This window comes from Caloenas nicobarica, chromosome 18 (assembly GCF_036013445.1).
Source record: "Caloenas nicobarica isolate bCalNic1 chromosome 18, bCalNic1.hap1, whole genome shotgun sequence".
Lineage (NCBI taxonomy): Eukaryota > Metazoa > Chordata > Aves > Columbiformes > Columbidae > Caloenas > Caloenas nicobarica.
Window position 1 is genome coordinate 8,625,055 of NC_088262.1, and position 26,454 is coordinate 8,651,508.

Consider the following 26,454-nt stretch of genomic DNA (forward strand, 5'->3'; position numbering starts at 1 on the left):
TTTTTTTCCTCTTGATGTTGATAGTTTTTTAAACCATGACTTGGAGAACATTTTAATACTTTTTCAGTTTTTGTGGAAACAGCAAAGTATTCAGGTTAGAAGGCTAGTTGGTCATCTTGGTTCTGCTATGATGGAATTTTTAAACTAAGATCTTTGCATCCAATTTTTCCAGAAAGGGATTTTATGAAAAATGAAAAGTAGTTATTATTACCAAAAAATTGAAATATTTGGCATATTTTAGGAATTTGTAGTTGTTTCAAAATATGATTGCAATAGTAACATTTTCACTTATTGAAAAATCTCCTAAGTATTATGAAGAAGAAATTCTGTGAAACAACGAAAAGGTGCTAAAGGAACAAGGAGGGAATTCTGTGCACGTCAAATGAAATCTTTATGTACAGTAGCTGTTTTGCTGCAACATCGTCTATAGGCCCCCATACGTCTTTTTCCAATGTTTTTGACATGGTATATTTTAGTCCTGGGTCTATGGATGTGTTGTAAGTAGAATAAAACTCACTGGTTTGAGACCAGATTTACATTGTTTGGGTATCAAAGTTTGTGATTTAAAAAGAAGGGGGAGGGGAAGGAAAAAAGGCTTTAAATATGTTGTATCAGTAAGGCATGTGTCTGAGCAGTACATTTTAAAAAGAAATTGTAATGCAATGACCAAACTATTAAATCCTTTGGATGTGATAGTTGCTGAAACCACCTTATGCTGAGTAAAAGGGTCTCAATGGCATTAAAGGGGACCTAAATCTAACGTGAAAGTACAAAATAAATGATGCAGGGTGACATGAAACGGTGTCCTGGCAAATCCTGGCTGGGAGTGTCTGTCGGCAGAGAGGTCAGAATGAAACCCCCCTGTCAGAACGTGGGCTGTACAACACTGAACAAGCGCAGGGCGCTGCTGCAGCTCGCGCTGCTGCCCCGGAGGCTCTTTCGACATCGCCCAAGGGTGTATTTGCGCGGCTGCCGCGGCACAGGGTGGTCCATGCGGCTCTGCCCCGGGCCGTCCCAAACGGGGCAGCTCGGGGTCAGCGCCGGCAGCGCGGCTGCCGCAGCGAGCAGGCCGAGGTGGGCGCCGAAACTTGCCGAGGTGGTGGGGACGCGGTTTGGAGTCAGCCTGCGCTACGTGTCCTGCGATGGATACGCGGCGAGCGGGAGCTGAACTAGCCCGGGCAAGTCTGCAGGAACTGCAGTCGTTATCCCGAACAGACATAACCTCAGAAACGCACCCAGCAACTCTGGCTTCATTAGGGCTTGCTCCATAGGTACAGTCTGAGACCTTGGCGAGCTCACCGAACCTTTGGTTTTTACAGGGGGATTACCACATGCGTACTGTATTTATGTAGGGAATACAGGAGCTCTGTCTGTCAAAGTTCTTGTGACATTTTCAGGGAAGATTGGGACCTTCCCCCCGTATGTTAAATATCAGTTAACTGTCAGGTGACAAATGCTGTCCCTCACTGGAGGTTTGTGTGCGTAGGTGACATGTAGTGACATTCCCTAAGAGATGTGTCCAGATAATGATGATCACTCCTCCCTGAAAAGAGTTAGAATTTACGGAAGTTTTTATTAGTACTTGCAGTTGTATATCCTTTTAAGGAACAACAACATGGCTTTTTTGAGAGGAGAAAATGCAAGTAGGGAATTAAATAGGTTTTATTCTGCATACCATACAAGTAGAGAGATTAACTTTATGGTTGTATTAGTTGCATTTTGCAGGATTTTGAGTTTATGTAATGGAAACCACAAGAAATATACATGAATTTTGTCTCCAAGTTTCACAATTCCAGTGTTTCAGCCTGCTTTCAGATGTCTATCTATCAAATAAGTATTGCATTCTCAATATTATTTTTATGCGAAGTTTTCATCGTCGAAGAATGAAATTTTACCTACTATTAGCAAATTATGTTGAAGTAGTCAGACAAAAGTGAGCTGCCTCAATTTCTGTTCTCTGCAGGTATTGACTTTTAATTCCAGTGCGAAGCCTTGTGTCGCTACTCAAAAGCACTCCTGTGGGCGTGACGAGTTTATTAAACTTGCATTCTTAAACTGCTGTCATGCAACATACAGCTTTAAGAACTCCAGAACATAGAGACGCAGAAACAAAAAAGCCCTGTGGGCCTGTTCTACTGACAAAGCTTACTTTATTTAAAAAAGAAAAGCCATGGGTCATTTATATTGTTGTGTGTTTTGAATTCATCATCTGGTGTTTATCAAAAAGCAAACCTGACTTGTTTTTGGTATGTTTGTTCTCTGTTCCTTAGGCTGCCTTCCAGGAGAATGTTGGGAGACAGGTATGGTAACTCCCCTGCATCTTCATTCATTAGTGCCTTGGAGGTTACTGTGAACGTGTAGTACCTAAAATCAACATTAGATGCTGTGGCTTCAGAGAAATTGAGTAAAAGGATGTCACAAAATAATTATTTCTGTTACCAGCAAACAGGTTCTTGTGGAATACTCTTCTGAGGTGTGAGGTTTATTTCAGTGTTCTAGTTTTGGAAGAAAATGAGCTTTCTGGTAATTTTTAGTAATTTTGAAAAGCAAAATCAGCATGTACAATGGCCATTATATACCTTTCAAAGCGTAGTGCTCTTAAAGCAGGAAAAGTGCAATTTTTTTGGTATTCTTTTGTTTCATTTACTTTCTAGTTTTGAACAGAAGTAGAACAGAAGTAGAACAAGTGTGTTGCACCATATTTGGTTGGTGAGACAACAATGAGTGAGGCTGAAGGGTCTTCAGCTCAGTATTTGGTTTTGCCTCTTGTACCGTAATGCTACCATCTAGATACTGTGAGAAATCCGTTACTTTTGGAGGTACCCAAGTGCTTTGAAGAGAACTATTGTGGTAGGTTCCTATGTAACTTGCCAACAGTAAAGTAGCTAAAATGCTCAAACAACTTTGATTTGCAACCTTGCAGGAGAAGCTAATAGGGTAAAGACTTGGATTTCAAAGTTTCCTGGTTTCTCATCAGGAATTAATAGAGTTGAATATACAACTTAGAGGAAAAAAAGTGGGGGGCAAATGGATCAGTTAGTGAATTTTTGTGATAGAGCAGGTCATGTGAGCATGGTTGAAGCAAATTTTGTTACCAACAAGCCATTCTTTAAAGGATCTTTTTTAAAATGCTGCCTAGCTTCCCTTGCTATTGTTCTTGAAGATCTCTGTGTTACGAGCTGGGATATTATTCCTTTAGAGCTGTGGATATTAAGCAGTGTGTCCAGAACTTGTGTGCGTATTGCTACATAGAATTAGGTTAAGAGCAGAGAAAGGGTGCAAGAAGACTAGGAAGAAGAGGGTTGATATATCTGGTGACCTGACCCAACTCGGTCTGTGATAAGTAGACGCCAGCGTTGATTCTTCCCTGGGCCTGTAGTTACTGCCCTGGAGAGGTTACTCACCGCACAGCAACTCAGCCTGGCTGCGTGAGGTAATGAATGAAGTAAACACCTCATTGCGAGTTCAGTTCCAGGAGAGACAGGGCTCCTGGGTGCTGCAGGTGTCAAAATGCAGCAAAAAATGTTGTGTTTTTTGTTTCTTAATCAGACGAGTACAGTCTAAGTCTGTTTACAAACAGAGAGTTTGCTTCTTGATTCTGCTGTGACACAAGGTTCAAAGCCGTCAGTGTTGGTGGGACACACAACATGTTACAGAGGAGTTTGCAGTGGAATAGTAAGTTCTCATGGCATGAAGAACCGTATCAGTCTGCGGTTGGTTCCTGCAGAAGTTCAGAAGTTTTACTTGCTGAACCATTCCTTACTGCCTAGGAATAATGGTTACTTCATCAGTGGATACACCCGTTGTAGTACTTTACCTGGATGTAGCGTGTTGAAAGAGACACCCTTTCTTGGAATTAGAAGGAGCTAAGACATATTCTCCATCCGAAGTAACAATGCTGACACTGCCCAGGTGGAGGACAGAGGTGACCTCAGTGAGTTCCTGGTGCCTGCCCGCTGCACCTGGCACTTCAGCAGGGCCCGAATCCCAGAGCGGCTTTTCTGGCCATTGTAACTGCTGCTTCTTGTAAATGAAAACTTTGAAAAATTTCAAGAATTCTTCTGAAGCGTAAAGCATGAGAAATACTCATCCTTCTAATAAGACAAACTTCTATATTGGAGAAGTAAGTTTTGAGTGTTCTGATAGAAGCTGTCAGCTTCTCACCTGGAACCTGTCTGTCCCATCGGCCGTGACCTGTGTACTAATGAGCCTGGTGTGGGGAATCCTGCTGTCTCACTGGCGTGCACTGTGGCACCATGACCTGTGGTGAGATGGCATCAAATTGGCACGCTCACAGCCAAGTAATATTAATAAACAGCAAGCTCCAACTAGGAGCTAGAATTGAAATTGTTTAGCTGGGATTTGCTTTATGTACAGTGTGCATTCTTATATATTGAATTGTATGTTGTCTTGTTTGGCTATAAATCATACTGAGGTATTTCTCATGTGTGCCTTTTTCTCCCTAATCAGTGTTTCATTAGGCCTTTGGAGAGTACATTGATTTCACCATTATCAGGGCTTGCAGGATAAGCCATAAATATTCTGTCTGTCCTTTTTGGTTCAGGCAGGTTACAGGCCTTGGTTTTTTTGACTTTTGGCATTTTCCTTCCCAGAGTAAGACCTCCACAGTAACTAACAGCTTCCCACTGCCTGCAATATACACTTCTTTAATTATTCAGGCCTAGATCTAGAGATATTTTCTACTATTTTTGCGTGGCTGTGTCCTAACGTGGAAGGAATGAGTGAGCTGTAAACAAACAAAACTGTATCATATCCAGAACCTGTACTTCCACATGGCCCTGTTGCTTAAATAGCATATGATTGTCCCTTTTGTAAGTGAGCGTGGTGTCTTTCAGTTGGCTCTTTTCCATTTGTGCTTAATTATGGCTTGTGGAAGCTGTGCTGCCTCCTCCATTTCAAAACACAGCCCTGCTGCATAATACTGTATTAAATCAGTCGTAGCCAATCAAAATTCTGAATATCTGAATTATATTGCTTATATAAGAAGGCAAATTTTAAAGTGGCAGTTGCGTATTTAGGAAGATAATTGATCTTCCAAAACCATAATTTTTTGAGCAATCATGTCAGAAGTGTGACGCTTCTGTAGGATTTAATGTTTCAGGCTTTGCTGGGAACCAGTGTTCTCTTTAAAAACAAACAGACTAGCTAACCCATGTTTTTAGCTCATTAAGAAGAAAGACATAAAATATATGCGTAAGTAGGAACAAGTAGAAGTAATTGAACTCCCATCCATTCTACATGTGATGTGTTTCTTGGTGCCTAAATGTCGAATTTTGTACTTTGAAAACTCGCAGCACTTGTTCCTTCGCATAAACTGAAGACATGTTCACATTTATCTAAACCTTCTTTTAGAGAAATAATTTTTTGTGTACATACATAGTCATGCATTCACCCAATATATATTTGGATATGACTTGAAGGTGTTAAGCTAGCTATTGCATAGCTTATTACCTGCTGCTATTTGACTCATAAGTGAAGCTAGATATTTTGCTGTTTATATATCCAATATCCTTTGTATCTTTAGTACAAGTGTTTCAATATAAATTAGAAATGAAATTGTATTTTTTTCAGTGCTTGGATAGTAGTAGGAGATTTGTTTTCAATAATGTTGCCTATTGGAAAGTATTTTACATTTTTAAATAATATTTTTCTCTTGATGTTTGTAGGGCACTTTTCCACATGGCATAGACATTCTAACTGCAGCTGATTATTTTGCTGTTGGTAACAGAGTTAACTGTTATCTGACTATAAGGTAAGTTTCCAAGCATTTGTTTTCCTAAACATGAGAGACCTCTCTTACATAATGAAATATTTGTATGATTGTTTCACCTTACTGAACATTATGTTTATTACTGTTGTTTTTGAATAAATTAAAATTTGGTTTTTCTTATTTCTTCATCAAACTGCTTATTATGCCTAAGACATGGAGAAAATGTGACCGTGATTTCCTTGTCTGCATAGAGGAAGCAGCCAAGAGACAATATTTGCAGGTGTCACAAAACTGTCTAAGCTGGCCAAGATTAGAGGAGACTGAGGGATTTTGAAGAGTTGCAGTAAAAGGAGAGGCTGTTATGATGGCAGATAGACTCCAATATGGGAAAAAAAAAATAAGCCAATACCAGCGTAAAAAAATACTTTGCGCAAGTTGTTGAATTTGTGATCTGTGCTTAGACCTTTAACTTGAGCGCTTATATCTTTCATCGATAGCTCATTGAAAATCTAACCAGAATGTACAGTAGTGTTTGAAAACACAAACTGATCACTGCAGTATGGACAGTGCAAAGAATGAAATGGGAAATACCGAAACTGGTGTGGTGCTGTTATGAATCAGTGGCTTGTCTTGGAACCCTGTGTTCTGTTCTGGGCAGCTATCTGAAATACGATAAAGCTGAAGTCAGGGGAATTCAGAGGTAAGCTGGGTGCGCAAGGTGACTAAAATGAACGTGAAGTTGCCCTTCCTCATGAGAGAATGAAAAAGGCTGAGGGCTGGATTGTGCTGTAGTTGTCCAAGGCAGACAGTCTAGCCTGGTGTCTGACCTCTCCAGAGCCCGAACACAGAGACAGGCACCTACAGAGGTGATTCACACCATTTTCAGATAGCTCAGATAAGTTGCCCTCTGCAGTTGCATGTTGCTCAGAAGCCAACAGGTTCCAAAAGATTGAAGAGATTATATTCTTGGGGAAGAGAAGCGGCAAACAGGTGTATGGCGGTTTACGGTCTGTCACCAGCTTGGTGACTTCCAATGAGCAGTTTTTTAAGATAGTTTGCACTGGAGCCCTCTATCCTCTTCCTTGACTATTATTTTCATTAATCTGTCTACCTCCATATTGTCCCTTTAGTGCATAATCATTTCAGCCTGTGCGTGTCTACACCTTTTCCCCACTGTTGTTCTGTCTGGCGTCCACACCCCCCTCCCACAGCTCTTCCCCTGAGCTCCCACCTGCTGAGCTGGATGGGGAAACACATTGGCTTGGGATTCATGCTGCTCTGGAAACGGAGAGTGTTGAAACTCCGGCTTTTTTTACTACGAAAAAATTGAAAATATTCAAAATTGACAAAGCAGTTTTTATTTTCTCTCTTTTACAATTTTGGCTTGGAGACTAATTGTGTTCTCCTTACTTTTTGAGAGCTGGATTGTTACTTCATTATTTGTTTCAAATGTTTATTTTTTACTGTTATGATTTCCAGGGTTTTTGTGGGAGTGTTTCTTATCTAAGTGAAAATATTTTTACTGTCGACTCTTCCATTCATGTGCCTTTCTTTAAATTGTGCAACAGAAGGAATACATTTTTAAGTTCTTTATAATCTTACGCAGTTAGTCGCATGACTCCTTGAAACTGTGTTCAGTGTTATTAATCAAACTCTTCTTTGTAAAGTATTTGTCATCTCATTCATTAGATTACCTTTAAAAATCTTCACCGCTTTGCTCTTCAAGCAAGATGTAATTATTTGGGTCAATATTTAATTATTTCCTTATTTTTGTCTGAGTAACATCAAAGGAAAAGTATATAAGCATATATTTGGCTGCACAAAAAACATGTTTCATTATGATGTGGCAGGAAGAATGGACCTTTCTGATCGGTATGCCTTAAGGTAGTGTGATTGTTTATGTAGCTGGAAGAAGCTGCTTGAGGTTCTATTCCAGATGTAGAATCTTTAGCTGTCCTTCCCCCACCCAGATAAATCAGTCCTGGGACACTTTGTGTGCCAGCACAATGCCGCTACGGGAAAGGGTGTGACGGGCTGTACTGTGAGATTCCTTTGAGCAATAGAAGTGTTGCTTTCTACAGCTGGATTTGGCTTTGGTTAATAAATGGTGATATATTCTTGTAGAGAGGCAGTATCATATATTCATATATGGTATATGTGTGTGTATAAATAGTTCCTTATATCCTTCCAAATCAAAATATTTTTATGAAAGTTTTTCATGCCAAGTGCCCTTTGGAAACTTTTTGCTGGATGTTCTTTTGAGGATTCAGCTCAAAACATCATAATCTTTTTCTGAGGATGGAAGGCAGAGGAAACCCATTTTGTATGAGACGGAAATAAAGAGATTATGTGACTCCAGGTGTTCTGGGTTTGGGAAAAGCAGAGTTAAGGAGAAAGCTGCTTAATCTGAGTAGAGAGGGATTCAGAAATCTTACCAGCAACATTATCAGGAAGGCTAGACTTGTATACATGTCTACTTGCATTAAATTCTCAGTAGAGTACAAAAGATGAGGACTGTAGTTAAACTAAAACTGAAAGTGGGATTGGGCTACAGACACGGCCCAAGAAATCAACTTTGAGCTGGCCAAGAAAGTCCAGATTAAAATGGTTGAGAACGCATGGTGAGTGCTAAAACTAGGATCTAAAAAGCAACTACAAAGAAGAGAACTCAAACATGACAGGGGAAGTGTGTGTATGATCGTGTGTTCTTCCAGAACAGGGAAGGGAACCAGAGAGTCACGAATTCTATCATTTCTCTACTGGCATCAACAACCAGTTCAACCAACTGTCTAATCCCACTCTAGGGCTCCCAGCAGTTGTAGGTAGTATTCCTGGCTCAAGGACTGAGGCCGGTGCTGTGGATTTAAGGATTCCTGCTCTTCTGATTAATTACGTAGATATCAATATAGTAACAGGCAACAGCATTTGGTTTTTGTTTTCCTTCTAATTACACGGACATATGTTAATGGAACACTGTTATGGTTGCAAAGTTAATCACCCCAAAGATATGAAAAGGTGAAATTAAGTTAATCCGTGTCTCGTTATTTTCTTCCCGTTGTGCGTGCCATTTTGACACAAACACATTCTGCTGGTTATTTAGCTTTCTGAGATTATTTAGCATACATCAGATGTACTGAAAAAACATTTCGCTTAACCTGTGTTGACCTGAGCTTTCAGGTGTTGATGCTTCTGAGGATGGGAAAGCGAGGTGGCTATGAAGCTGGGTAATTACCCAGGCTGCCCGGGTCATCAGTTCTGGTGGTCCCTCACATCTTGGGGCTCCACTTGGCAGCTCTAACATTTTTGTCAGAATTGACTTTTTGTGTGTGTTTGATTTTAAAAAAGGACAAATCGAGAACCCGTATTCAGTTTTGGACCATTGTAGTTATGAAGATGTAGCACATTTCTGTAACTTAATTTTACTGTGTAGTGTGGATTACATCATTAATACATTTCGCTAATTGGAAATAATTATGTAACTTAGTATACACATCTACATTTTCTAGAATGTAACAATGGGAACTGAATGCAGCTTTTCATTGCTGTGAAGCTTCTTATATCTATAGTAGTTTCTATAGAGAATCTGAAAGGGTTTGACGAAAGCCATTTAAAGTTTTTTCAATAATTGTAAAACATGTCCTATTGTATTATTTCATTCAGCTGCATCTCATTTAGGAGAAAGTGTGTTTAAGTAATTTTTTTTGTTGCTTTAAACCTAGAGGATTTAAATCTTTGTAGTAGCTTGTGTTAAAACGCACACGAATGTTGAGTCTGTCCTCTCTCTGCCTGGACGCTTCTATTTCAGTATGTATATTGCTGGCTTTCCTGAGTATACACAGCCGATGATTGATCATTTAGTTAACATGAAGATTAACCACTGGGATTGGTAAGTTCATAAAGTCTAATTATCAATATCCAGGAGTTGACTGTTCTGCATATCATGCTTTCCTAGATTATTTTTGTAAATTTTACTTATACCGGAGTCTGCAATAGCATTTGACTGAAGAAAACTGGACAAGTAGTAGCTGATGTCATCTATTCCTCCCTAGCATATTGTCCTTTAAAACATGTTTATTAATTTTGTCTTTTTGCCATGACCTCAATCTGTTAATAGATTAATAAAACACATCTACATGGTGTATAGTGTATGGGGGTAAACACCATCACCATACAATTATCATAATTAAAGTAGATTTCGTGCATAGAGATGGTGCTTAGTCATATTCAGTGTTCATGAAGATTAAAATGTGTACATATAACACAAATGAGATTATATCAGTGCTGATAACTAGTCTGCATCATGAGAAATAATGATAGTTTACTGCAGTGTCCCTGCCAGTGCACAGAATGAGCCCTCAGGTTCCACCATCCACACTTAGGTTTTTCTTTGTCTCTTTCAGCAATAAATTCTATTCATATAGCTAAAAGCAACCTGTAGGCTGGCTCTTTGGTCCACTGTTTTGTTCTGTTGGCTTTGTTTGAGGGGGGGAAGCATACAATGGACAGACAATACTGTAATTTTTAGTAGTGCTGGGGTCTTTATTTTGGTCAGGGTCAGGAGTCCCTTCCTGACATTATTTTCTTTTTTTTAATACTTCTACTAAATTGCTAACCCAGAAAAATCCAAAATGCTTTTTTACATCTTCAGCGTTATTCGAGAACTTTCAACCAAAGCTCTGCATAACCTTACTCGACGGGCTCCTGAATACATGGCAGATGTGGGTAGGTAACAAGTTCTGCACAGCGTGCCATATCAAGTGTTCTAGCTTCTGCAACCAAAATACATTAAGAAGACTTAAACATGCACCGTGACTTAATAAAAATTAAGATTTCCCCTGCAACTTAAGAGAGTGTAGTGACACTAATAGCTTTACCAGTTTTCAGATTTCATGCAAAAATTATAACATACTGCCAGATCTTTTGCTGTCTGGGGACTGGACTTTAGTTATCCAGCTACACTTGACCCTACCAGTTCCAGGCGAATAAATGGGTGTAGTTCTGTTGCAACAATTCCGGCAGCTAGCCCTCAAATTTCCAGCTTTTGTTTTGTCGATAGAGCTTTGATGTTGTAAAGGGTGGGGGGATCTGTTTTGTCTTGTCCAGTCTGACGTCTTCAGAAGAATTCCTTTTTGACTGGTGTGTGTGTAATCAAATGTTTCTTAGCATGAATTCAGGATTCTTTGCTCAGCCCGCTCAGGATGCTGAGGATGTAGTAGCTGATTTTTAGAGTGGCTGAGACAGCAGCTGCCAGCCTGGTGGGGCTGTAGGTACCAGTCTGACCTGGGCTCCCTGTGGTGGACTAGGAAGGTGACAGTTTACATGGAAGTAAAATTCCGTGGAAGGACAAGCCTCTTTTCCCTTACCGCTCAGCCAGCCTAATAGCAAGTCTGTTATTTTATTTACTCCAAACAGGGAGCTAGCTGTGGGTACAAGATTTCTTGGTGTGGTTGAGTATGCTTTGTCAGAATTCACTTATATTTTTAAAACTTGGTTTCCACGTAATGGGCAGGATGTAACAGCCAGACTTTCCAGAAATGGTTTTTCTGTGTTATTTCTAAGTCAACATGTTTACATTTAGAACTGTGATCTCTCCCTATGTTTTGTTTAAAAAAAAAAAATTATTTAATCTCTTTCAGTTTTGCCAAGACTTCTACCTTTATCAGTGGGCACGGATCTGCACACACGCCATGGGGCAATTCTTGCCTGTGCTGAGATCACCCATGCACTGTGTAAACTGGCAGAAGAGAATAATAGGTACAAATGCAAGATTATCTTGACTATAAATTATCCTTTCATGTCTGGTCTATTGAAAGCTTCCTGAGTATAATTATGGAAATCTCCATCTTACTGAACTTCTTTTCCATTGAATTTTTGTTTGTTTTAATCAGTCATGCCAAGCCTACAGATTTTTTTTTGGCGATGTTATGAAGTCTAAATTCATCATCAGGAAAGTGAGATCATTTGCTGCCTCACTTGGAGAGTTGAAAGTTATCATTCAAATATAGATTAAACCCCCTTTCCCTATAAGTATGCTGTCTTCCTGGTGAGGGGACAGTCTTATGGAGTTGGACTGATTAATTGTTACTGCTGAATTCTGGTCCAGATATATCTATATATCGGTGTATGTGTGTGTACACACACACGTGTTACATATAGGTGATGTAGCCAGAATAATTGACAGAATTATTTAGAGATGTCTTTGCTTTAATGTTGCAATTAAAGAAATGAGCAATTTCTTTCACAAGAATCACATGTGAAAAATGGTTGAAAATCTTTATTGCAAAAACCAGAATTTGGAAGCTATGTTAGCAATAGAATTTTATACTAGTGTGACTTAAATTGGGATGAACAGCTTTTTAAGATCAATGCAGTGGAAAATAAGACTCCAGAGTGCAAACTTCACTGAAAATAAATACAATTCTGCAGGATTCATAGATATAGAAGAAATATATGTTAAAAAACAGACTGACTTTCTGGGTAGTTTTTCTTCTAAAAGTTGAATAATTACTCTCTAATTAACCTTTATTATTTTACTTCTGAGAACATTCCAACATAGTCATACAAAGATATCTAAAGTGGTGACAGTAACAAACTCAGTGTTGTCATTGTTCATTCAAGCTAAATATACTTAGATGAATTCAAATAATAGATGTCAAAAGTATGCACTGATTTTCATGGCTTTAATTATTGTCGAATAGGAATTGTATTTACCAGCAGTGTCTATCTAAAGAACTTGAGTTAAGAGTTGAAAAGTTAGAGAAAAAGATGCAGGGCATTTTTAGTAGTGGGAGATACTTGAAATGGATGAAAATATCGCCGAAGTGTCAGAAGTCCAAAAGTACAACTGAACTGGGTTATTGGTGTATTACTGATTATAATGTTCTTAATAAGTGACATTCGGTTTTCATAGTCCTTTAAGAAGGAGTTTGCTACATGTTAAGGAAAGAACTTGCGTTACTATGTTTGCTGAACTGTTTAAAATGAAGTATTGCAGACTTCTGTTGAGCATAATTTCAAAATAAAATGTTTGGTTTCCTAATCATGCTATAAATAGTTTTTCTTCCATGACTTCATTGTACTTTCAAACAGAAAAACAGTTTTAAAAAATGTTGTATACCTTTACAGATCTATAACATATTATTTCAATGAAAAATCCTTGGAGGGACTTAGGCAAATCCATCAAGAGGTTTGTAGCAAGTATAAATGTATCTTTTAACCTGGTATGTTGTGTTATTTTTAAACAAACATTTACAATTAAAACCATTGTTCCTCACCTTCCTCTCCCCCTTGGCGAAAGCAAACCATCTCACAAATAGGAATTTGGACACACACTCCAGACTGACAGCTGGGTGTCCTTGCCCATGTGTCTTACTCCAGTATAATTTTGTGTTTGGTCCCTTTCTGTTCTGCCAGATTCTTAGCGAAGCCATTTTCTCAGATGCTGCTCGTTACTCTTCTGAAATACTGCCTGGGGTTTCTCTTTGTTCTTCTTTCCCCTTCTGTTCCTTCCCCCTTTCTGTCCTGTTGCCTGGCCATGCAGGTACCTGTGTGGCTGTTGCCTTAAGGTGACCACACTCAAGGGAGATCTCCTAGTGAGTCCATTCTGTCCCTCCTTTTTTTTCTTTTTTACTTTGTGGGATTTCATTGCTGAATCCTTACATCCATAATTTACCTGATTATAGACCCTGAAAGTCACATTCTGTATTTCAGCTGATGCATTGTCTTTATCTCTGCTTATGACAAATGAAGTTGTGTCCTGCTCTTAGCAATTTCAAATGCTTCTACAGAGATAATTTTGCCTAACTTGACCTATTAATTTTAAGGCATTCCATGTTGGTGTTTTTTTCTTCTGGCTCCTGTTTCTTCACCTTATGGAACAGATCATACCTCAGCATTCAGGCTCCTCCTAATTTTCTGCAGTATCTGTAGTACCTTTCATCCCAGTTCCAACGTGCTATAGCACATAGGAAAATTAGTGCTTTATAAATGTGTTTATTTGATTTTCTTTGAATGTAAAATTCAAATGGATATAGAGAGGTTTTTTAAAAAATATTTTTCCTTTGAATTTTATCTTTAAAATCCAAAATGTTGCGTAGCTCATGCTTTATAGACATTGCATGCAAGGAGGAAAAATGAAAACACTTGTATCAAACAAACCCTGCTAATATTAACGTTTGTTACTTTTCTTTTTCTTTCCCCTCAGCTTTCCAGTCGTCAATTGTACAGGTAAGAAAATGGCCACCAAAAAATTGATTTTTCTTTTTGGGGAGTATGAACTAGAAGTAATGAAAACAGTGGGATCCTCGGGGGATTTGCTTTGTACAAGTGAGTTACGCCTACCAGAGCCTGGCAGTCTCTCGTAGCTCATCAGAATGCCAGCACACGCATTCCTTCGGCTGGTTTGCCCTAGTACAGAGACTGATGTCGTGTATAATGGTTGTGGTTAGAGAGTGCGATGAATGGGAAAGTGGTAAGTACTGGCCTCGCTACTGTGATAGAGACTGTTAAAGAAAGGAAGGAATGTGAAACAGAATATGCTCACTAATCCATGGCTTCAGCGGTGTGGAATGGATTTCTTTCCCATTATTCGCCTGTGCTGCAGCACTTGTAGGGTTCATATAGGTCTAGAGAAATGACCTTCAGCTAATAAGTTAATGAGTCTGAAATGTATTTATTTTTTAAAGGAGCATCTATCTAAATTCTTGAATTACTTTCTTCACCCTGTGTAATGAGTAGGCCAGGAGTATTACAAAAAGTTCAATGCAATTTTTCAGCTCTTGCGCCAAAGAAAATGTAAATGAGTTTTCACTGAGTTGTTTTTCATTTCGTATTTATTGAAGCTTCCAGGAAATAAAGGGAGTTTGCCTAAGTAACTGTTAAGTAAATGTGAATTAAAACTGGTATGTGACTTCAGAGTTCGTTCCTAAATTTAAGGAAATCAGAACATAATTAATGACTTGTATTCCCTAATGATTGTATATGTGAATGAGGATTTTTTTCTGCTTTAACTGACAAATTCCTTGAGGTTTTGGGCAATTTAATTCACTTATTTGCACATGACATATCTGGAAAAGTAAACTTAAGTAGTTTTTTTGTATAATTATTAATTATAAATTAAGGAATTTTTATGTAAGTATTTGTATCTTCAAACTTTCTGAAAAAAAGTCAAAATTAACTTCTTGAGGGTCATACATACTGATGTGAAACTTCACTCCAAAGTCAGCTTGTACTGGCAGTTGGCTTTAATGCTGATACTGTATATTAGTGTCTTTGTGGGTGGCTGTCTTGGCTCCCATAAATTCTTTAATGTCAGGGTGGAGCTTGGGTGTAATTTGTTTTTGTCATAATGTGCACTTCTTGCACTTAATGGTATTTATAAGATGCCTACAGAAATGTTTTCATTCTAGATAAGACTTCTAATTTGACTCCAAGCAAAATTGATTCACTGCTGTTTAATACTTAGGCTGAGACAGAGATGTCTACTATAATCCATATTTTAAAATATCGGTATGCATAAAATATTTTAAAATAGGACAAGAAAAATAAACTAGGTTATAAAAACAAACCAGCAATTTGAGTATTGCTGGGCAAGCATTTAGTGAAACAAGCCAAACTTGTTTTGAGATGAGTAATTATTGCACATAATATTCCATAGATCTCCATTTGAGTAGTTGCTACCGGGAATTTTCAGTGTAAAAACATCTTGTAGGAATGTTGAAAACCTGTGCATTTCATTTGTGTTTCTAGTTTTTAAACTGCATTAACAAAAAGCATTAGGCCACTCTCTCAGCTGCTTATTGGCTATTTTCCTTTCGCTTCTGGCAAGATTATAGCTGTCTTTTCGTCAAGCTGTTTTCAGAAATTGCATTGGCCTATGAGAAAGGAAAAAGGAAGTAATGCATAAAAATGCTGTGATTTTCTTTTTTTAAGTTGTAGTTTATAAACTTCAGGCTGGAAAATGGGTCATGAATTTCTTGTTTGTCTAATGCTTAGAATTCCATTGAATCCATAAGGACCTCAAGTCAAAAAAGATAAAGCCAGAGTCCTGTAAGGGAGACCGTAATTTAACCAACCATCTTACTTCGTTTAGCAGCTCTTGTAATGTCTTTAACCTGCTTTTGAAGGATGGCCGTGAATTATCCTTCAGACAGGACACAGACCAGGTTTTGAATTATACTGCGCAGTTTCTCAATTTTGAGTATACTTGAAGCAACCAAATTTCTTTATATTAATTGTAGAAAATCCTGTCTTCTACCGTATTAACATATATATATTTTTTACATGCAAGTATCTTTCTGCCTTCCTGTATAAGTCCTTTTCTGGGTTTACCATAGTAAGCTGAAAAAGGAGAATTCAAGTCCAGGCACATCAGTAGGTACTTCCTTCCATTAGTCTGGATTCTGACACATTTGAAGCACCAGTTTGTCTGGAGGAGCTGGTTGGTTTAAGCATTTGCATGTGCACTTCCAGCTGAGTATCGTGCAGTGAGCCTGGTTTTCTGTATTAAATGGGCACTAGTCATGGCACGTCATATGCAAACCATGCTGCTTGAACAGAGTATTTGTCCGTTGTGCCTGTTTTGTGCTATATGGGTTATAGACTTATAAAAATTGAGCTATATTTTATTTGCTTTAAACATTACTTTTATAAATAAAAATGTAAGACAAAATCTTGTGGCATCTGTTGCCTTAAGCTGTCTTACTTGGAATAGGAAATCAGTCTGCCAGTTTAAACACAATGTTAATGGTCAGCCTGCTTTATATTATGCTTCTACTGAACCACCACGGTTAGTGTATTTTTATTGTAACAGATATATTTTTGTAGTGCATCTAAGACCTTTTCCTAGTTCTCAATATGAAAAGTTCTCAAGAAAAAAGGATTTTTAATAGTAGTTCTGTTAAGATTCTTTAGAAATGTATCATCTGATATAAGGTACTTGATTGAATATTCTGCTGAATACACGTTCAGGTTTTTTTTTTTTTACCTCCCTTGTAGCCAGTCCTGAGTTTGATAATGTCTTAATACGCAGGGTTGGGTAACAAGATAATTTAGGGATGGCTATGGAAGTGCTGCAGATAGATATGCTGGGCTCCTTCCAGGTAGTTGCGCTGCACGTCTGTATTTCAGCAAATGTTGTATTTGTTGGGCCTTGGGGGTTCTGGCTGTGACAGGATGCACAGGGTTTGTTAGCGACTCCCACCCTGGGTGATGCAACGTGTTGCTTGCTGAGTTTTGCTCTGATCTCATTCGTGTAGCACATGAAGAGACTGGCTGCGGGTATTACATGGTCAGCTGTGGCAGATGAGCAATTGTAGCTTTTAGAACAGTCGCCAGTGTAAGTTGGACTGTCAGCTTCAGGGTGTCAGCTTTTCCAAAAGAGTAAGGGAGCCCGTAGGTGTTGACAGGTGCAAGGCAAAAGAGAAACTCCTCTCATTTCAAAGACCTTTAAGGTTGCAACTAATCTTGATGGTTTCAGGGCAAATGTGTTTCTTGGCACTCATCTATGTAAAAGAGTTTTTTAGGCATAGCAGCTTAATCAGCAAACAATTCCAAGCTCGCAACAAAGCTACTCTTAACAATTCTTTTTGTATCCAGTAGCATGGTGGTTCTAGGTGGTTCTAGGAGATCATGCTATACTATGTTCTGAAGAGTTAAGGTGAAATTCTTTTGCTCCTAATTGATGTCACGGGGAAAAGTCTTACTCCCATAGAGCCAGGATTTCACCTGTAGTCTTCTGGTGTACAAGTACAGTCAGCATATGAATTTACAGTAACCTAAAAACAGGTGTTTGTCAGCTTAGTATAGTTTATTCTCTGCATCTTCAAGGGATGACCAGAAAAGCTTTTTTATCTACGCTCAAAGGTATCTCCCTCCTCTGTGTATAATAGTTTGTGATAAAGGCATGTTGTACGTCCAAAGCCCAGTAAGGTACAACCTGGACCTTTTAAGGTACCTCACTTCTACTTGGGACAGGATTTCCCGTGGAAAAAAAATTGGTTACTCTTCATATGGAGATGAAGATACTTATTCAGCAGTTGTTCGTGGCTTCCTGGAGACTGAGTATCTGCAATTGAATCTCTTCAGCAATTCCAGTAGATTCAGTTGTTTATGAAAACATAGATGCTGTTCGATTCTAAACAGCTTCGGTTATTGCTATTTCTATAATCTTAAAGATGAATTCTGAACTTCTCACAAAAAGCAGCTTTCAGGTAATTAAAAAAAAATCAATAAAAGTACCTTGAACTTCTGTCTGCACTGAAAACAGCACTGTCATTGGTTCTGTTTCAGGCCTACATAATTTTAAAATTGATACCAGCGTTCTTAGGTCAGTAATCTTAATTCATCCCTTCTACAAGGGATTATACATTTTGATTATATTTTCCACAAATAAATTGCGACTCATCCTCAGATGTTTCTAGGAGAGCAACATTGCTTTGGAACTGCACATAGGAAGGAACATTTAGGAGCTCATGAACTTGGGCACTGCATCAGTCACTTTACAAATTGAATTAATAATTAAGTCTTGAAACAGGTACATCTAATAATGTGATGCAACTTGTGGATGTGTCTTTGGAAGAAAAAAGAGAGAATACTGACTGTACAGCAAAATTCAGAATCTCTGAATTAGGTAGATCCGTATCTTTTTAATTTAGTGAAATACTGTAGAGCGAGATAAAGTTAATAGAAAGATGCACATCATGTTTGACAAACTAAACACTGACTGAGGAAAGATCTAGGATTATGATAGAATTCTCAGTTCTTGAAATATGTATGAGCTGTGGAAAGGAGAAAAAATTTTAGATATATTGATGGACATGCTGTGATTAGGCAAGAAATAACTTGAACACTGTTCCAGAGAACAACACATGGTATCACAGTGCCTTCAAAGATAGATTTGATTGTAGTTTCTGTGTTACATGTAAATCTTACTATGCAAATCACTGCCACCATTTTTCATGCTTGCAGAGGGACAACAATCCTCAGTGAAGCTCTAAACTTTGAAATTAAATTGAGTTGATGTAATGCCAAAGGAAGGGAGAGCTGTCAAATTATTAACATAAGAGTAGCTTTAAGTCAGCTTTAAGGCCTGACTTCCTTATTGGCAGAGTGAAGAAGTGGAGAAGAGCAGCCTTTATGACTCAGTCCTTGCTTTGTAGTTAGAACAGGAGTCTGTATCTGAATCCTTGCATCAGCAGACTCTGTTGCACACCAAACAAATTGCCCAGATCATTATTTTATACTCATTTGCAGTAAGACAACAGACAGATGGTGAGGAATGGGTGAGGACAAAATGAAGTGAAAAGAAACGTTGAAGAGGAAGCAAGCCTTGCCACATCATTCTGCTATTTTTGCCAGTCTCGACTCCTGGCATCAGGTCTTTGTTTTCAAATTTAATTTTTTCAGAATCTGGAGAGCAGACAACAAGGCAGGAAGGTGGGGTAGATAATACAAAGACCTTATCAGCATGGGGATGTATAATCTGTGCTTGTTTCCTACAATGATAAGATGAGCTGTGGATTATTACATTGAGCCTAATATATTGATTGTCGAAAGCTGAAGTTTTCCAACTAAAGGAAGTGCTGATCTACAGCAAGCGAGAATATCGTGGAGTTGGCGTCTCTGCATTACCTGAAAAACCAATGAGAATTTCGAGCAGTCAAAACCCCAGTGCATGTTACAGAAGGCACCTACTTGTATGGAATGGAAAAACTTGTTTAAAATGTTTAGGCTTTTGAAGCTCATATAAAAGGATAAATTGGAGAACAAAGTTCTAAGAGTTGTTAGGGTTGCTAAGTTTGCCTTCTGAGCATAGCTACTAATTTTATTGTGGAGAGGGAGGAGGAGAGGAGGGAAGAAAAGGTTTGGGAAAAAAAAAAAACACCAACAACACAAGCAAACAAACAAAAAAGCCTTTGTTGTTCCTCCCCCTTGCTGGGAGTTTCTGCCAGAGCATGGCCATCCAAACAAGTGACTAAGGTTTGGCACACCTCAGGGGGAAATACTGCAGCGCAAGTGAAGGGAGATGTGAATAAGGAGCTGAGGGAGGAAATACCCAAAGGAAGGGCAGGGGAGGGGTCAAAGGTTCAGAAAATTGAAAAATTAAGCCACAGAGGGTGACACTGAGCAGAACACCCCAAGCAGTGCTCCCAGCACCTTGGCGATATCCAGGTAACCAGCAGCCATCGCTCGGCGGGGTGAGGAGACACCTCTGTGCCCGGAGACGTGAGAGGCTAGAAAATGGAAACAGGCCCCGCCAGTTCCAGGACACTTCTCCCTTTCCCCGCTTTCTGCCCAGTTCACACTTTCTTCTCCTAGTGCTGTCAGTGGCCGGTTCAGACAGGATAACTGGGCTGGATAAGCCTGAGGTCTGAGCTGGTGGGACTATCCAGATGTGACAGGGTCTGAAGCATCTTAAGCCATTTGTTTCTCGCCCTTTTCTGATCCGTTGGAAGTTTTTACCCCCTCGCTTGTGGCGGCGAATGCAGAATCACCTGGGAGGCGGCTTTAGCAGGGAAGGAGAGGGTGAGAAACTTTGCCAGGAAAGTAAACCAGTTAACATTTGTAAAAATGGGAACTGCTAAGTGAAGTTTCTATTTAATGTTCCAGAGATGAAGAGTTTGTTTAAAAATTGCGTGTAATTGCCCTGCAGTTGTGGGAGTCAGAAGCTCATAGAGGCTGTATGACTGAAAAGTCCTGTGACCAGTCCCACAGGTTTGGAATGCTTCTGAAGCAAGTGAAAAGGCGCGTGATCTTCACTGTCTTTTATTATTCACATTAAAACTTAGAAAGACTGGAGCTGTATTTTTGCAAGAAGATAGCTAAATACTGAGGAAGGTTTCGTATAAATCACGCTGAAGTCGAGACAACAGTTGATTTCAAAAGAAGGACGTTAGAGTTGGGCAAATACAAAACTGCAGGTATTTTGTGATCCTCTTTCATTCTGAAATGGTTTTGAGTTTTTCCTTTCTCACTAGGCCATGCACTCAGATTGCTTCCAGTAGATTGCTTTCTGAAGGCTGTTTCTGTTTTGCAGGGGTTTGGGTGGAGAACTGATGAGACCAGCTGGTAAGTATTACAGCTGTGGTGTGAAAGCAGAAAATGGGCAGTAACTAATTCTTCCGTTTACTTTTTTCCCAGTTTGTTTTGCATATATTGTGTTGCATGTATAAATAAAATGTGCACAGTAATTAAAAAAAATGCAAAGTTTGGAGGCCAATCAGAAGACAGGTCCACCTGAGCATTGTTTGCCAGCACAACTGTGAATAACCCTGTTTGTGCAGGAGTGGGAGACAGTTCTTGGGTTTATGTCACACATTCTCTCTTTCCGTTGTTGCACACAGTGAACTTTCTTCAGGGTTGAGCTGGCTTCCTTCGCTGATTTACTCAGATTCCTCTCCAGAAGAAATACAATTTGTCCATTAAGACAGATGTCATAATGCAACTAATGATTTCATCCTAAGTATGTGTGCAAAGGTGAAGAATAAAGACCATATAAACAACAGTTTATGGAAAGAGTGATATCACAGAAAAGGTGTTGGCTCATTCACAGATTTTGAAGATTGTTATATACACTGTAAAAAGGAAGGGCATTGCCGAAAAAGGTATCCATCCAGGTAGCCTGGGTGGGTAAGGAAATGATGGCAAGTTGAGTTTCCTGCTCATGGGTTGGTTGAAGGAAGTGCTACGTAGCAGATTCCGGCTTTGAAGATGTGAAGCCATCCAAACAGTTGGTAAAGGAGTTCCCATACCAACACGGAAGGGTGATCAAATAGGAGTGAAAGGGCCAAGGGGATTTCTGCAGTCTTTGAATAGGTTTACAGTCTTGTGACATGATAATGCAGGCTGAAAGAATAGGTAGGATTTTTTAATACGTTTTAGCTTTTAAGCAGCTGAGTATTCCATAGTATTGGAGAAGTACAAGTGACAGTACTTTGGCATGATACAACTGTGTAGGTGGAATAAGAGAAGAACTGAAAATATTCCACAAATTGCCTGCATGTCTAATGAAGATGATGGTCTCAACCACAATAGAGGGTAAAAGAAGCTTAGAGAACTAAGGAGGATCCCTTAGAGACTTGGGGTTAGTCACATTGTACTTAACCTTGTCTGTGAATAAATATTAGAACAAAGAAGCTGACACACAACATCGAACGGAGTTTGAGTGCAGGGAGCCCGGTTGTGTGACATTACCATAGCGAGGGTTGAATTTAAGAGTAGATTTGGAGCCCCGTAAGTTGATTATAAATGAAGGTGGTGATGAATTGTGTACAGAGCCCGGAGTAAGATTCAAAGATTACGTTGTGGGAGGAGAGGAAAACACAAAAGTGGCATTATATAGCAGCTTGTTCTGTCCCCTACCTCCTCTCCACCAACCTCCCACGAGCCTTAAAGCAGTCAGGTAGGGAGTATGAATGTACACGGATCTGTTTGATTGGAACTGATCGCTAGAAGGTGAAAGATGTTGTATTCCTTAGGCGCCGAGTTTTCCTTTGAACAACGCAGTCAATCTGTTGTATAGTGCAAGCTTGCTATGTTTACTGTGTTACTTTTTATTCCCCAAAACAGCCTTGAAACACTAAAATAAATACTATTCTGAAAGTGGATTTGTAAACTTAGAACTCATTTATAGATTTAAAATAAGAAGGCCTTAATTATTAAATTGGCATTTTCTTGCATTCTGTCAAAGGAAATAAAGCTGCAGACAGATTTATGGCCCCCAGCTCTGTGCAGCGAGCAAGTGCCACTCATTGAAGGTCCAAAAAATGCTAATAATAAGTAGGAAAACCTTTCACATATATTTGAATAGTTTTTTAGGGGCTGTAGTAGTATCGTTGTCCAAGTCGGTTTACTATCGGCAATACTACATAAACATTTACAGACTGGTATAGAAACAGGTGGCCAGCACGTACATATGCACCTTAAATGGCCGAGGGGGAAAACCATCCCACCAACCAATGGATCTGCATGAAGAATGGGACTCACTCATGTCAGAGAGCAGTTACTGCGAGTAGTGGTTTTGTGTGTAAGAATCACAAATGTAATTTCCTGTCAGTTTCTAATTTCTCATATTTTGGATTTCAAATTGCGAATTTTCTTCAATTTAGAATTAATGTAACTTGATGTGGTTGCCTCTGCAACATTGCTGTAATTTATCTTTTTTTTTTTGTATTTATCTGGTTATCAACTTTGTTTTCTTACAGTTTGCACTTTAATTGAAAAGCTGTCACTATCAAAAATGCCATTTAGAGGAGATCCAATAATCGGTATGTCGTATTTTAAATATTTCAAGATTTTCTTGTGTGTGTGGCTGTTTACTAATATTTTTTTTTACCTGTCATGTTTTTAGCATTACCAGGCAGAGTGTTTGCACTATGGACATTGTAAAACAAACCAGAACAGCTGTACTAGTTGAGAATCACAGGCTTGTTTACTTTGGAAAACCAAGGAAATACGTCAATATGTGTAATTGCTGGTCTTTGTAAAAAATGAAACGGAGAATGTTGAAGTTCAGAAAGTAAAAAAATTAATACCAGTTATGTTTCTTACTATTTCAGGTGGCTGGCAGTGGTTAATAAATGACACTCTAAGGAGTCTCCCTCTTGTTTCTAGTGCTGCACGACAGCACATAAAGGTACAATAGTTCCTCCTTCCTATGGTCCCATTGAATACAGAATTAGACATATTTTTTGCTTTCTGTTGGTGGATTATTTTCCATGGAATCTAATTGCTTATTGGATGTTTGATTTTTAGATTAGTATGAAGGGTTATTTAAAAAAAAAAAAATCCTTAAAAATTCCTTAAAATTCAAAGGAACATGCTTCAATTTTCCATTAAACTCTGTTGCATATCCTTTTCCTGTGCTCTCAAGCTACTCTAATTCTGAATATTAAATCCATGGATGGGTATGTTGCATGCTATTTTATGTACATTATCTTAACAGGTCCAGGTATTTGCATTAGTTTTCCCAAGTAATACCATGACAGTTTGATGTTGCACACTTAAACGCTCTACCAAATTATAATGACAATTTTTTGTCTGCCTTGTTAGATTATAGCCATCACAGAGACAATTTTAATACAACATACTGTGTTCCTGTTGTTAGTTTTGAAAATATCTGGTAGCTTATCTCCTAAAATCTTCTGTGGAAGACAGAGTAGACTAGAATGTATCCAAATCACTGAAGAAAATTAAAAGATGAAATTTGGATTCTTAGAATATTCTTTTGGCATTAGCGATTTATTCAAAAAGTTTGTGTGTCTTATAACTGGAACTTTTAAACCAAGCTTAGAAGAATTAATTATAGGCTTTAGAGAATTTTGACTGGTTAACGTTAATTAAAGTTGAGCAAAGTATGTTTAGTAAATGTCAGTTCTCACTTGATTTGTGTATATATTTTAGAGAGAAATAATTGTATGGGCTATACTTAAGACATTGAAAAGTAGTTTTTTTTTCTGACCTACTGTATACCCTACCAATGTAATGTCATCCATTTAAGGAGAAAACCATTCTCTTTAGAAAGTGAAGGATCTCAGCTACCTGATGTGGGTGAAGATGTCCCTGCTCATTGCAGAGGGTTTGGACTACATGAGCCTTAACGGTCCCTTCCGGCCCAAGCTATTCCATGATTCTATGGTCCACAGCAATTAGATAATTCTGGGTATTTTTCTACTATAATGCCTGTGGTAGTTAGAATATTATTGAGATGAATACTTGTTTTCTTTCAAGTCCTTGATTTTGCATAGAGAACAAGTCTGAGGTGTCTTTCAGGGTAGAATTAATAGGCTGTACAGGAGTCCTGTGTTATTTAAGATTTCTTGTACCTGGAGAACATGAGTATTAATAAGTGTCATTGCTATTAATATGGAGTGAACAATGTATATTTTTGTACATGCTCAAATTTATGATAATATTGATCCGTCTGGTATTATTAGATGAAAAGTATGATTCAGCCATGAATTTTATGAGAAAACTTGTTACATGCTTTTTGAAATAGCAGCTGTATTAGTTTTGCATTTTACATTGATGACCAAAACCAGTCTAAAGCTTAGGAGGTTCAGGCATAAGACACAAACTTTGGTCCTTTTCTAAACCAATTCAGATTGAGACACAAGGACGGTGATACTGGCTATATTGGGGTTTTGTTTAGAACTTTGAGTTCATGGGGGTTTTTTCTGTCTTCTGGGGAGATATGGTTTGTTTCTTATCAATCTGGCATCAATATATTGAAGATTAAATGACTTCTGTGTTCTGTTACACTGTGTCATCCTGGAGGTCTTTCAACTGAACTGAAAATATGGTTGATACATTACTATTAATGCCTTAATTTATCTTACTGGTACTTCTGAAAGCATAAGAGTAGAATCTGTTTTTCTTACATAAGTTTCCTGGTCAATTGTTCTTAAACCAGTATTGGGAAGAAATGAAAAGAAAATAAAAGTAGCTGAAGGGAATGATTTTTTTTTTAAAAAAATCCTCTGTTTTAATTCTAAGCACAGTTATAAAATATGACCTCAGTAAATATATCAAGTTCAGAGTTTTGCCTTTATTACAGGAGTCTGCAGTTTCTGCCCTGGCTGCGCTGTGTAATGAATATTACATCAATGAAAAGGGAGAAGCTGATCCAGCTCTACAGGGTAATGACTCATGTTTACAGTAGAGGCAGAAAATACTGGGCTGGACGTAGCTTGCACTTGGGAGGTATCGGATAGAACGGGGAGGAGCATCACTGATTTTAAAGGGCCTTAAAATGCTTCAGGAAAGAATGGTAAAACCAACTGAAACTTTAGGAGACTTAGATAAGTCAGCTAATGCAGGTCTAAACATGTTTAAGGGGATTAGGGAAAAAAAAAAAAAAAGAAGGTTTTGGTAAAATTTAACCAGTGTTTCGCTATGGCTCGACAGATTAAAATGAAAACACAAATCAAAGATACTTTACTGATTTGGCATTCTGAATCCATGTCTGTAAGACTGGAATTTTATTGAATCACTCTTTTCCCCTCTGTATGTTTTCATCTATTCTTTATTTTTTCAGTTTTACTGCATTCTGGTTGGGTTCTGATGACTTTCTCTTAATATTCTTTCAGGATGGGTTGTGTTGAATTAATATTGTAGACACTTCATAGGCCATATTGTTTTATGAAGCTAAAGGCTCTTAGAAGAATATTAACATTCACGTTACCCTTGCTAGCATAATTACTAAGTAGTTATAAGTAAAGAGCGGCTTGTTTGCTAGTTGCCATGTCTTAATTTTATGTCATTTGGCTAAAATGTCAATTCAACTTTTACATCAATCAAAGGGAAGACTGGCGTAGACATACTAAGATCGTCGTGCTGTCTAAGGAAGCATTGCATCTTCCTATGGCCTCAAGACTGTCTTACACTCCAATGGTTTGGAAATTTTTAAATAATAGTTGTGCTTACATGAAGGTATTGCTAACCTCTGGACAGGGAACTAGTGCCCTGATGCGAGGAACTAGTTGAGGCCTGTCAATTGCATAGGGATTTAAAAAAAAATTTAAGTCAGTCATGAGTTATGATTAATGTGTAGTTTCTTATGGTAACTATTCTTTCTTCCTCTAGCAAATATTGCTCAATCATTTAAATCTTAAGTGACGGTAAGCAATGGCATAATTATGTAATCTTCCGAGGATCTCTGATTCTTTTTCTTTGAGGATTAAAACGTGCGTATTCAGTAAAGTGATTAATAAGACCACCTTTCTCCT

The 26,454-nt window shown here is 38.4% G+C and overlaps 1 protein-coding gene across 2 annotated transcripts in view; it reads left to right on the forward strand.

Annotated features, from left to right (window-relative positions):
* The window catches only part of TBCD (tubulin folding cofactor D), a 114,261-nt gene that overhangs the window by 58,215 nt on the left and 29,592 nt on the right, over positions 1 to 26,454 (forward strand). For both annotated transcript variants that reach the window (XM_065647585.1, XM_065647586.1), the window contains 11 exons: positions 2,271 to 2,300; positions 5,688 to 5,773; positions 9,537 to 9,617; positions 10,380 to 10,453; positions 11,368 to 11,485; positions 12,857 to 12,917; positions 13,935 to 13,957; positions 20,766 to 20,797; positions 22,933 to 22,995; positions 23,287 to 23,363; positions 25,284 to 25,365. In XM_065647585.1, the coding sequence (XP_065503657.1) occupies positions 2,271 to 2,300; positions 5,688 to 5,773; positions 9,537 to 9,617; positions 10,380 to 10,453; positions 11,368 to 11,485; positions 12,857 to 12,917; positions 13,935 to 13,957; positions 20,766 to 20,797; positions 22,933 to 22,995; positions 23,287 to 23,363; positions 25,284 to 25,365 (727 nt within the window). The remainder of the gene's footprint in view (positions 1 to 2,270; positions 2,301 to 5,687; positions 5,774 to 9,536; positions 9,618 to 10,379; positions 10,454 to 11,367; positions 11,486 to 12,856; positions 12,918 to 13,934; positions 13,958 to 20,765; positions 20,798 to 22,932; positions 22,996 to 23,286; positions 23,364 to 25,283; positions 25,366 to 26,454) is intronic.